Source organism: Garra rufa, chromosome 6 (assembly GCF_049309525.1).
Source record: "Garra rufa chromosome 6, GarRuf1.0, whole genome shotgun sequence".
In the NCBI taxonomy this organism is placed as follows: Eukaryota; Metazoa; Chordata; class Actinopteri; order Cypriniformes; family Cyprinidae; genus Garra; species Garra rufa.
Window position 1 is genome coordinate 32746650 of NC_133366.1, and position 12112 is coordinate 32758761.

At 35.4% G+C, this 12112-nt stretch overlaps 1 protein-coding gene across 1 annotated transcript; it reads right to left on the bottom strand.

Moving 5' to 3' along the window:
- Nucleotides 1–2956: 2956 nt before the first annotated feature.
- Nucleotides 2957–8917, bottom strand: plrg1 (pleiotropic regulator 1). The gene is made up of 15 exons (XM_073842869.1): nt 8798–8917; nt 8466–8572; nt 8072–8208; nt 7850–7903; nt 7671–7764; nt 6692–6782; nt 6142–6240; nt 5821–5913; nt 5517–5666; nt 5312–5413; nt 5115–5217; nt 4875–4983; nt 4023–4162; nt 3698–3891; nt 2957–3540 (listed from the first exon to the last, which is right to left on the bottom strand). The coding sequence occupies exons 1-15, from the start codon at nt 8804–8806 to the stop codon at nt 3481–3483; spliced, it is 1542 nt and encodes a 513-aa protein (XP_073698970.1). The 5' UTR covers nt 8807–8917; the 3' UTR covers nt 2957–3480.
- Nucleotides 8918–12112: the final 3195 nt, after the last annotated feature.

Sequence of the window (12112 nt, forward strand, 5' to 3'; positions counted from 1 at the left end):
CAAACCAGCATCCCAGCATCAAAACTTACCTAACCAGCATATGCTTTTTTCCCAACAAGGACAGTGCAATATGCCATGTGTTATTGTTCATCTGAGGTTTTATTTTTCAAATTTTTTGACCTGCCAAGAACAAGATAATGATTTAGTATGTCCCCATACAGAAAACCATGGAATTCAATAGGATGTCCAAACGTTTTCACATGACTGTATATCTGCCACTTGAACTCTGAGAAGAATTTATGTGGGCTGTAATCTGAAATGCTGTCAATAGGCGGTTTCTAAGGCTGGTAATTCTAATAAACTTATCCGCTGCAGCAGAGGTAGCTCTTGGCCTTCTTTTACTGATACGGTCCTCATGAGAGCCAGTTTCATCAGAGCGTTTGATGGTTTTGCTGACTGCATTTGAAGGTACATTCAAAGTTCTTTAGATTTTAGGATTGACTTACTGTAATTTCTTAAAGTAATGATAGACTGTCTTTTCTCTTTACTTAACAGAGTGTTTTTTGCCATTATATGAATGTGTACAGTAGTTGTAGTAGCACTATAGGGGCTATTGACTCTGTACCCACCCTTCCTCTGCACAAGACAACTGATGATCTAAAGCAGGGGTGTCCAAACCAGTTCCTGGAGGGTCAACATCCTGCAGATTAGCTCTAACCAGCTCCAACACACTTGCCTAGAACTTTCCAGTGAGTCTAAAGACTTGATTACTTTGGTTCAGGTGTTTGGTTAGGGTCGGAGCTAAACTCTGCAGGACAGTGGCCCTCCAGGAAAAGGTTTGGGCACCCCTGGTCTAAAGCACATTAGATGAAATGAAAACTACCTTGTAAAAGTCATGAAAGAATGCCATGAGTGTGCCAAGCTGTTATCAAAGCTAAATGTAGCTACTTTGGAAAGTTTAAAATTTAAAACACATTCTGGGTTGTTTAACATTTTTAACTACATAATTCCATGTTTATTTATTTATTTTTTGGATGTCTTCAGTATTATTGTACAATTTTGTTTGCTGGTTGTATAGGTAAACCTCTCTCCCCTGACCTCAACACACGCAATAGCATCTGACGCCAGAGGCTGCAGTCTTTAGCGCCCCCTATCGCAAGTTTAAGCCCTGCTTGCAGAGGGTCAAGTGGAGCTAGTTACACACATTTCAAACGTCTCCAGGCCATTAGTTGCACCAACAGCACCTAATAAACTGAAACTAAGGCTGTCAAATTGGAAGTCCTAGCGATTAAGTAGGCAGTCTTTGAGTTGTAATATTACCTCTTGGGCCGTAGCTTCACCCTATAATCACTGATCTATAGAAGCACAGTTAGCCAACTGAGGTTTAATGCTCTTTCATTACCAGCATCATAAGGACATATGGACCTAAATACGTAAGCTAAAATAAAATTTAAAACAAAAGTAGGTAAATATTAAATTAAATTGAACATACACATTTGATCCTCTAAACCCAGTAATATGTGACTGTCCATTTTTTAACTCTTTATTAAGTTTCTGTTACATTTATGGTTTCTACATAATTTTTTGATGCATGAAATTGTATATTCAAAATTATTGTACTTATCTCTCTGTTGAGCTCCATCTTTGAAATTTACAGGGTCATTAAACCCTAAAACATTTTGGCAGACTATTTTGTGAAATGTAAATATGCACATAAAAGTAATACAAGTTATCCGCTTTTATCACTCAAACGTTTGCTGTAACGTAAACTAAAAGAAGTTCCTTCAGCCACAGCACACATATTTAACTAATCCAGTTGTTCCTAACCACACTTCTGGAGCCACCCAAGAAACAGCAGCATATACAGTGCCCTACACTAATATTGGCACCCTTGGTAAATATGAGCGAAGGTGGCTATGAAAATAAATCTTCATTGTTTATCTGTTTGATCTTTGATTCAAAAAATGTACAAAATTCTAACCTTTCATTGAAGTAAAACAATTGAAAGTGGGACAAACTTTCATTATGAAATAAATGGTTTTCTCTAATGCATGTTGACCACAATTATTGGCACCCCTAGAAATTCCTATAAATAAAATATCTCTTAAGTATATTCCTATTAGTATTTAAAACATTTTAGCTCACCAGGGTGACTAGGAGCATGAAATTGTGCATCCATGACTTCCTGTTTCCTTCCTGTCCACAGGATTATAAATGTGAGGAACACAAAGGCCAAATTCCCTTAATCATCCATCCCAAGGAGTAAAACCAAAGAACATTGTTCTGATGTGCAGAACAAGTTTGTTGACCTTTGCAAAATAGAAAGTGCCTATAAGAAAAGAGCTAAAGCATTGAAAATCTCAATTTCCACCATCAGGGCAATAATTAAGACATTCCATTCAATTGAAGATCTTACAAATCTCCGTGGAAGAGGAGGAGAGTTTGAGGGGATCCTCTCCAAGGATCACATCTGGAGAATTGCAGAGATTAGTTGAGTCTTGGGGTCAGAAAGCCTGAAATAAAATGATCAAACAGCCACAAGTTGTTTCGAACAAACTCCAGGCATGTTCACTTGTCACACGATTGGAACTTCAAACATGTTTGGCCAATAATAGTGGCCAATGTGAACCAGAGAAAAACATGAGATTTTCCAGTGCCCATTGTTTTAATTCAATGACAGGTTAGAATTTTGTAATTTTTTTCAATGCAAGATCAAATGGATGCAGATTTATTTTCACATCCACTTTTGCTCATATTTACCAAGGGTGCCAATATTAGTGGAGGGCACTGTATACACAATAGTGTGGACAATCCTTTTTGAATGAACAAAGTCTGCATTTGCATGTTTACATATTTACACAGCAGATTTTTAAACCAACCAGCTATTTTTTTTGCTTGCACCCTCTTTTCTTAAATGTAGGCTTTACATGCAATGATAATCAGTCCAATATAATGGAAACCAAGATTTTTAAAACCATAAAGTTTTTATTTTACAAATTATGCCAGGAGACAAATCTATGGTAAAGACCATTTTTTATTCGTTTATAGGGATTTGTTGCAAATTGTCAAAAAATGTCAAGCTATGAATGTCAGCTGCTCTGTTTATTTTAACTCGGCAAACATAAACAGCCATTGTTTGCAAATATTTACAAAATTGCATTGTTTGTCTCTGACAAAGCAGTAATAGTAATCAGATGCGAAAAATAACATCTGACATTGTAGTTACACTGTAGGATTTCTTGCCATTCAGAATGAATAGTAGGCAGGCCTGGTCACAAAGACCTGCAAATGATGTTTACAGCAGACGGGGAAGAAACCTTGTATACAAAAAATGTATACAACTGCAATGTTCTTTTTTTGTGTGTGTGTGCAATAGGTAGAGCAAGGCCTAATGTCACATCTGATCTTAAGTCTCTGACTTCTTAAATTGTGGATGGGCTGTTTACATTTATGTATTAAGCAGAACTGTCATAGAAATCAGCTGGCTAAAATGTAACAAAATGAGGTTTGTAATACAAAAAAATAAAAAAAATAAAAAAATTAAAATCTTTTTCTCTTCAGAATCTCAGGTTTCCAGTTAACCGGGTGGGATTCTTCAGTCTGTAACAAAAAAAAAAAAAAAAAAGCAATTTAATAAGGAAAAATCTAATTTAGAGAGTTTACAGCAGAACATCTTTCAGAATCAACACATTTCTTCTTATTATTATTATTAATAATTTCCAACAGAGTAAGAATTAATAGTGAACCCAGAACTTACAGCTGTGTCGTCCTCTTTGTAGACCTTAATGGTTTTGTCAGCCTCTGCCGTTATGAGCCGACTCTCAGACTGATCGAACACACAAGCAAAGATCCCAGACTCGCTGTCCAGAGAACCGGGCTGCACCGCTGCATGAATCCTCTGGAAGTTGTAGCCAGTCCGCCAGTCCCACATGTGAATAGTGCCGTTATCAGCTGATGTGAAAAAGGATAGTCAGAAGGAATCAGGAAAGAGAAAGGTAGATGACAATTCAACATTGTTTATATGCAACAGGTTTTTAGCAGGACTGGCTTTGCAATATAAAAAATGTGAAAGAGTATTTCACCTCCTGACACCAGAACTCCATCGGAATTGACAGCCAGTGTGTTAATAATGGCACTGTGTCCTGAAAGATTTTGGATGAAGTTCCCATCAGGACATTTCCACTGCTTAATGTTGTCTGGAGAGCCAGAGGCAAAGGTGTACCTGTTGAAGAGAGAGGGTTACATAAGCAAAGTATGAAAAACAAAGTGTCAAATGTATGATGAAACAGCTCTTCTATAGCTGCGTTTCCAAAACTTTAGCGCTATTTTATAAATGTCGATTAAAAAGTATTGCAAAATGACGGCGTTTCCATTAACCGATGTTATGCAAACGTAATTTTCTCCTCTCGCAATAAGTCATGGCAACGGATTTTGGCTATATTTAATCAAATGTGACCTGTAAATGCGAAGAAAACGTTTCCATTGCTGTTTTGTGAAATGCTCCTTTTATTTATAAAACTTAAGAAACTTAAATTAAGAATAAGGATGTAAATGTAATATAATTACTATGTTCAGAGGAGTTCCTTGTATCAGTCCTTGTTAATAAGTTAACTGATACCAGGAACTCTGAATCTCTTGATTAAAAAAAAAAAAAAAAAAAGCAATGTAATGCTGTAGATTAGACTGTTAGTTTAATGGGGAAAAATTTAATCAAACCATTAAACACAGAATCCAAAAACTAGAATATCAAATGGAAACAGAATGTGGCACAAACTGAAAAAACATGGGATTGGATTTCATCGGGCCTTAATTTATAACTTAAAATACTTTATTTTTTTTATACAGGTTTAACAGTATATTTATATTAGTTTATCATGTTTTTTTTACAGAATTACTTTTTGTTTACTTAAAATCATGTGACATAAGCAACCTACTGTCTGGGATGGAGCACCACTGCTCTGACAGACTTCTTGTGGTTGGTCAATGTAGCTCTTGTCTTGCCAGCAACCAGATCCCAGAGTCTTATGGTGGTGTCATGACTTCCTAAAGGAGGAAAATAAAGCATAAAAAACATGAACATAACAGAAAAAGCACAAGGTATTTCCTTGAAAAATGTAGTAGCAACAGAATCTGTTAAGAAGGCAGAGTGCGAAAAGAAAAAGATGGATCCATACCTGTAATCACCTGTGGCTCGGCACTTTGACATTTGACTGTAGCTACCGTGTTGGTATGTCCAGAAAGGGTATGGACATTTGCCTTGGTCCTGATGTCCCAAACCTACCACACACAGACAATATACATTAGTACTTTTGCACAGAATTTTAATGTGCAATCATCAGGAAAACAAAAGTGTGAGGGTATGATATCTTACTCTCGCTGTAGCATCTCGACTACAGGTCACTAGTACATCAATGGTAGGATGGAGGTCAAGGTCATAGACTGCACTCAGATGACCGTGATAGTGCCTAATAACCTGTGGACAACACCAAAATCTGAAAAATGTATCCATGCCTGTATCCTGTAAGTAAAGTTTAGACTGAATGCACATTGTTTGTGTTTGTATTTAAAGTACGTACCTTGTTATACTCTAGATCCCAGCATTTAACCTGCTTGTCCTCCCCGCAGGAGAAGAGGTAAGGGCTGCGTGTGCTGACAGCCACCCCTCTCACCGTGCTGATGTGACCCGTCAGAGACAACTTCAGCTTACCGCTGGCAAGATCCCAGATCTAGCATTGCAGAACAAAAGCTTAACACTATTCATAATACATAACATTCTATAAAAGTTAAAAATGATCTTAAGTAGGACTGAACGTTGTGGGTAAGATTAGCCATATCATCATTTTTGTTTTATTTAGATTAATGTGTAGCCATATAGATTACCTTTATAGTTCTGTCTGCTGATCCAGTCACAAACCACTGGTTTCCAGGCTCTACTGCTATAGATCTGACCCAGCCCAGATGGCCACTAATGACCTATGAGACAGAACCAGAGAAGAACATCATGTTCAATGAAATGCCAATATTGTAAACTGCCCTTTTTGTCTGTATCATAAATGACCTTGAAAATGAAGCCATTACATATGCTTTTCAAATATACAACAAATGAAAAACAATGACAACGTTTCTATTCACAAGTACTCAGGGTAAAAAAAAAAAAAAAAAACATGCTGGATAACTCCTGGAGGAAGACAGAGCACTCACTCTGTACAGTTTCCATGGTGGATGCCACTGTGGTTTGGGCATGGTAGGAGCCTTTCTTGGCAGCAGTGCAGAAGTCTTTGTGCCTCCTTCTATGAGAGACTGCAAAACAAAAAAAGAATGATGCTGATGACTGATGCAGTGAACTTCATCTTTGAAAAACTGTGCAACCATCTACACATTGATGTACAAAATCATTAGTACACATTAGGGTAGCCTACTGAAATATATGAAGTCAAGTTTATCAGCAAATCAGCAAAATGTTAATTATTTTACCAAAATTTAAGGGATCATGCAAAATTCGATACATGGGATAAGGACAGTCATATTCATGAATTGACATTAAAATCTAAGAAACAAGCTACTAAATCTAAAATGATTCAAATAATTTTCAATTATTGAAATAAATAAATACCTGATCAACTTGAAAAAAAGCTGAAAATTAATAAAGCTCAAATTTCATTTACATCTCTTTTTTTAAATATATAAATTTACAAATCACTGAAAGTTTTAAATAAAATCTGTAAATATTAAAATAAAAGCTAATGCTCACCAGTGCATGTTGTGGTGGTTGAGATCTCTCTGCACCTCCTGCATGTCTGTGGATATCTGCCACACTGGCAGCAGTTCGACTGGCTTCTTGCCTACAAAGAAAACAATAAAACATCTCATAAACGTAATTTACATTTAAATTAGCCTCAGTATCCTATCCAATACAGGAGTAGAACATGGTCCAAAATGTTTTGCAATTGAAAAAATTGCAATGCAAAGACTAAAATGCCCTTTAAGTAATTTTTATGTTGATTCAAAAAGATTGTGTGGAAGATGTTTTTTTCCCAAAGAAGTCTATTCTGCTCACCAAGCCTACATTTATTTGATTTATTTAAGTAAAGCAAAAACAGTAAAATTTTGAAATATTTGCAAATTTGAAATTTCTATTTGCATATATTTTAAAATGTAATTTATTCTTGTGCTTTCCAAGCTGAATTTTAGCATCATAGCTTCAGAAATCATTATAATATTTTGATTTGCTGCTCAAAAAACATTTATGCATGTTGAAAACAGCTGAGTAGAACTTTCTGAGGTTTCTTTGAATAGAAAGTTCAGAGGAACAGCATTTACCTAAATTAGAAAGTCTTTTGGAACATTATAAATGTCTTTATCATCAATTTAATCAATTTAAAGCATCCTTGCTAAAATAAAAGTATAATGACTTCAAGCTTTTGAATGATATAATGTATAATGCTACAAAACCTTTTCATTTCAGATGAATGCTGATCTTTGGATCTTTCTATTTATCAAAGAACCCTGAACAAATTTATTCAAGATGATGACTAAAAGAAAAATAAATAAATAAAAAAAATACAACTTAAGAAATCTTACTCTCCAAAAACTTTTGACTGGTAGTGTATGCAAGCAGCTCATCAGCTGAGTTGCTTATAACATACATTTGGACTAATTTATGCAGCCATACAAACAAGCGCAGTAAACCTGAAGCATTTTTTTTTTTGTTATTTGAATTGAAAATTCACCTTGCTTGAGAGGGAGGAAGGGCCAGTGCCATAGAGTGAACACCTGCTTCACTGGGCATCTTCTGCATCTGTGTATCTGCAGTGAGGGCCACTCCTGAAAACATTAGAAAAAAAATGATTAGGCCTCAGAAGAAAACATCCTGTGCAATTAATTTAAATGTTCAGCATCTAGGTCTCACCTGGAGCTGATGGATACGGATGAGTTCCTGTCACCAAGTAATCTGGACTAGCTTCTGCATAAATTAAGACAGAATATTACAACAAACCTAAAAGTCAATGTTGCTGATTTTACTGACAAACATTTTGAGATGTCTACTTTCAAAAAAAAAACTAATACAACAAAACACAAGGGACCAAGATTTCAGTTTTTGTAAATCAATGCCAAAAAGAAAGACGTATACCAGGCAGTGGGTATCCCGGCTGGCCATATGGGTCAGAGGCATGGAGTGGTCCTCTGTCTCTGCCCTCTTTCAACACAGGCATGTGTAACACAGGTTTGTAATCTGCTCTCATCTTCACGGTCATCTTCATCTTGTAGCTAAAAACATAAGTAGTAAGGTATAAAAAAAAAAAGTATTAACCAGTCATTTAGCTTGATGAGTTCAGTTTAAAGTGTCTGGTGCGTATAGAGAGAAAGAGTGTGTTTTCTACATTTCTACATTGACTCACAAACAATAATTACAAGTTCTTCATAAAGAACAGACTTGTGAAATGTTACTGTGGGAAACTTCATCCGTTCAGTTATTAAACCATAAAAAGTTACACAACTTGGACTTAACAAAACCAAGAGTTCACCTCTGTTCGTCCAGCGCTACTTGTTTAGCATGATCTGACACAAACATATCATGTGTCCTTTTTAAGGAGCGAAACACAAGCGTGTGGACCGAGTGCTTCTGGACTTCCTGTAGGAATAAACACACAGAATATCAATATCAGACAATCGGATCAGTCAGGCAGAAAAAAACAACATTATTTTATCATTGTTATAAACTAACGTTACATATACAGATTCAGATGACCACACATGTGCAAAAATACAGCACGCCGCTTTCATGCACAAACACGGCACTATGTGGCTAGACTGACATTCTAAAACATTCGCCAATGAAACAAAAACCCCAAATTACCTCAGTCATGTTTGCTGTATTCTTATAAAACTAAGATAGCGACCAAACTTAAATATAAAACGTTCACCATACACCAAACAATCACAACCTGAACCGGACGTGGAAAACATAAGACTTCCGGGCGCGACAAAGCGTCTTCCGGTAGAACGTTACGTCGGACTCGGAACGGGAACGACGACACGAGAAGAAAAGTTTCGTGTTTATAATATGACGTTAAATAATCTAGATAGAAGAATAATCTAGATTAGAAGAAATATACACAGTAATTTAGTAGCATTAGGTTAGCTTTGGTCATCCTTGATTATACTAATTTGATTTCGAGCGATTTTTTTGTCTTGGTATTATTAGGCTGTTTATATTAGCAAATAGGTAATAAACCGCATATTCCATATTTACTTTCACAGTTAACGTATAAAAACTTATCTGATAATAATTTTAATTCATTTTTTAAAAAATAAATAAATATATAAGAACAAACAGTGGCTTCAGAGAGAACTACAATAAAATATTAAATAAAAATGTATTACGTTACCATTTTTCAGAAGTCATGCTCAAGATCAAAGATACTTTTATAGACAAATGACTGTAATTGGTGCTATGGTTCCAAATCCCCCCACTGCACCCCCTTACGCATGCATCAGACACTGCGTGGCGCTATTATACGTTTTAGATTATAACCAGGGTGCGATTTGCTGGAGGGATGGTGGGGGGGGGGGGGGGGTCTACGCATCCCTGCCTCTGCAGAATTATTTTTTTATCCCCGGTGGGTATAAAACGTCCCGCGAAGCCACTCCTACGTCCCGATGTAAATCAAATTATTCGCAATACGCACTTTAAATCTTGTTCTGAATCATTTTTTTTTTGCCATACACGCTTTTAAGTTCCGTTTTGAATCAAATGATTTGCGATATGCGCATTGAAGTCCCGTTCAGAATTAAATGATCCATGATCTGATTAGAGCTTCAAAAATGTGAATCATTTTGTTTACTGATTCGGATCGTTCGTGATCACGTTAGACAGGTTAGACACGTTAATTAAAAACTTTTCATTACGTGACATTATTATTATCTGGTTCTTGCCTTAAAAAAACGGGTATATAATGTGCGTTGTTAAAGCAACACTAAGTAACTTTTCCCTCAACGCTCCCTCTACAGGTTGGAAGCGGAATTGTCCATTACCGCTGTCGTAAATAATTTAGCCTACCGTCGCGTCACATGCACGTTATTTGTTTGGAGGCTATCCAGGACCGGCTTTGGAAACAACATACAAGGTAGAGTATGTTGTATGACTTTATAAAAGTAGGAAAACCTTTTGCGAAGCCTGCCGTAAAGTCGCCTCCCCCCCCCCCCCTCTGTAAACTCTGTAATCACAATCATAGTGAAGCAATGTAAATTAATTGGTAAAAAAAGTGTAAACCCTGAAGAACATGCAGTATAGGCCCTACTTGATTTTTTTTATGGAATTCTGAAATGTATTGTTTCAGATCTGAAAATGAGCAGCATTATCATTACAACAAAAGTAGCAGACACATGGGAGCCTTCATATATTGTCTTTGACTTGTTCCTTGAGTCAGAAAAGGTTAAGAACCATCTCAACATTTAAGACAGTAAAAATATGCTTATTAAATAAGTCATTTGTCACAATTAAAAGTTGTTACTATATGGAGGACTTGCTATTCCACCCTAAATACTGCTTTATAGGAAATAATTATGGGTATTTTTGGATTTTTCTCATTTCCTTATTTTGTGTTTGATTATTGCTGGCTTCTGATACTGGACTAGTGATTCATCTGAGTCATTTTTACAGTTCAGCTATTCTATGTTTGTGTGTCATTATAATAAGGACTTGTTCAAATGTATTAACATTTTTCAGAAGTCATGCTTAAGCTCAAAGACACTTTCATAGACAATTGTAGAGATCTCAGACTTGGTGCTAAGGTTCAAAACCTACACCTCCTCACACATGCATCAAACACTTGGTGGCGCTATAATAAGTATGTTTTAGTTTATAAGAATGCAGGCTAGCTAGAATCAGTATTATTTTTTTTTTATTTGAATCCTTTGATCAAGCCAAATTGCAGAAAAAGGTCACAGGGATAAACCTATCTATCATGACGGCTATTGGTTCAGCTCGTATGGAACTTGGTAGACATCCTCCACCCTTTTTTATGAGAAAAAAAATCAAGATTTTTTTATTAATTCAAGCGATGTGAGGATTAAACAATTTAAATTTAAACAGATCGTTGTCTGTTTTGACTGCTTTATCTATATATGCTCAATGCAATGTCCTTAAAAAACTATACATAACCAGTAAGTTATTCAGGTACACACGTCTGAGAAAATATTCAAAATTACATTAAGTTCTAATACTTGGGTGAGGGGTGGGTGAGGGTGTAATACTGATGTTGTCCACTAAGAGGAGCCACAGGATGAGAAATGCTTTTCTTACAGGTCTGATAGTTTTCTGGGTCTCGTAGTTTGGTTTTAGCATATGGTTCAGTGGGTTCAAATAAATTAAATGCAAAGAAATTAATTTCTTCAACCGTGGCACAAATACAGTATCTCCTGAGTAACGGAAGAATATGGAAAAGTGTGGTATTTGAGGTAAAAGTGCCTCTGCTGTTGGGGCAAAAGGCACAAAAAATAACATGATAATTAATAGATGGCTGAATTTCTATTTGTTGACATGACATGGTTAGATTCGGATAGCAAATATAATATATTATGTTGGGTTTCCAGCTTAAAGATAATCACCATGTTTATAATGAAACCATCATATTTAAAAGCATGATATTAATCATATCATATAATAAAATATAATTTGTTGTTACTACTCTAATCTATTTTTAAAAATATCAATTTAATCTATTTTTACAATTATGTTGTTTCAGTATTTTAAAATATATTTTAATGTTTTAATGACAGTAAATTTATTGAACAAAAAATAATTATTTTATCTATCCAAAAAAGCAGAAAATGGTGATTTTTTTGAGCAAGTATTAATTTACAACATAAATACTTAAAAAAAAATTAATACACACACACACACAAAACATTATTTTAGCTAAAGTATTTGTATCAATACTGTGTGCATTTTGCCCAATGCTGGTTAGCCTATTAAAAAAGGGCCCCCATGCCACCTCTTACATTTGTAAGATTTTAAACAAAATAAACCACTATAATTTATTTTCACACAAAACTGTTGCTTCATAAATGTTCAATATAAACGTAGGCCTATATAACTGAATATAATATAATATAGGAATTAAAAGCAAAGCATGTACAAGGTTTTTTTTACACCTGCTTCAAAATAATT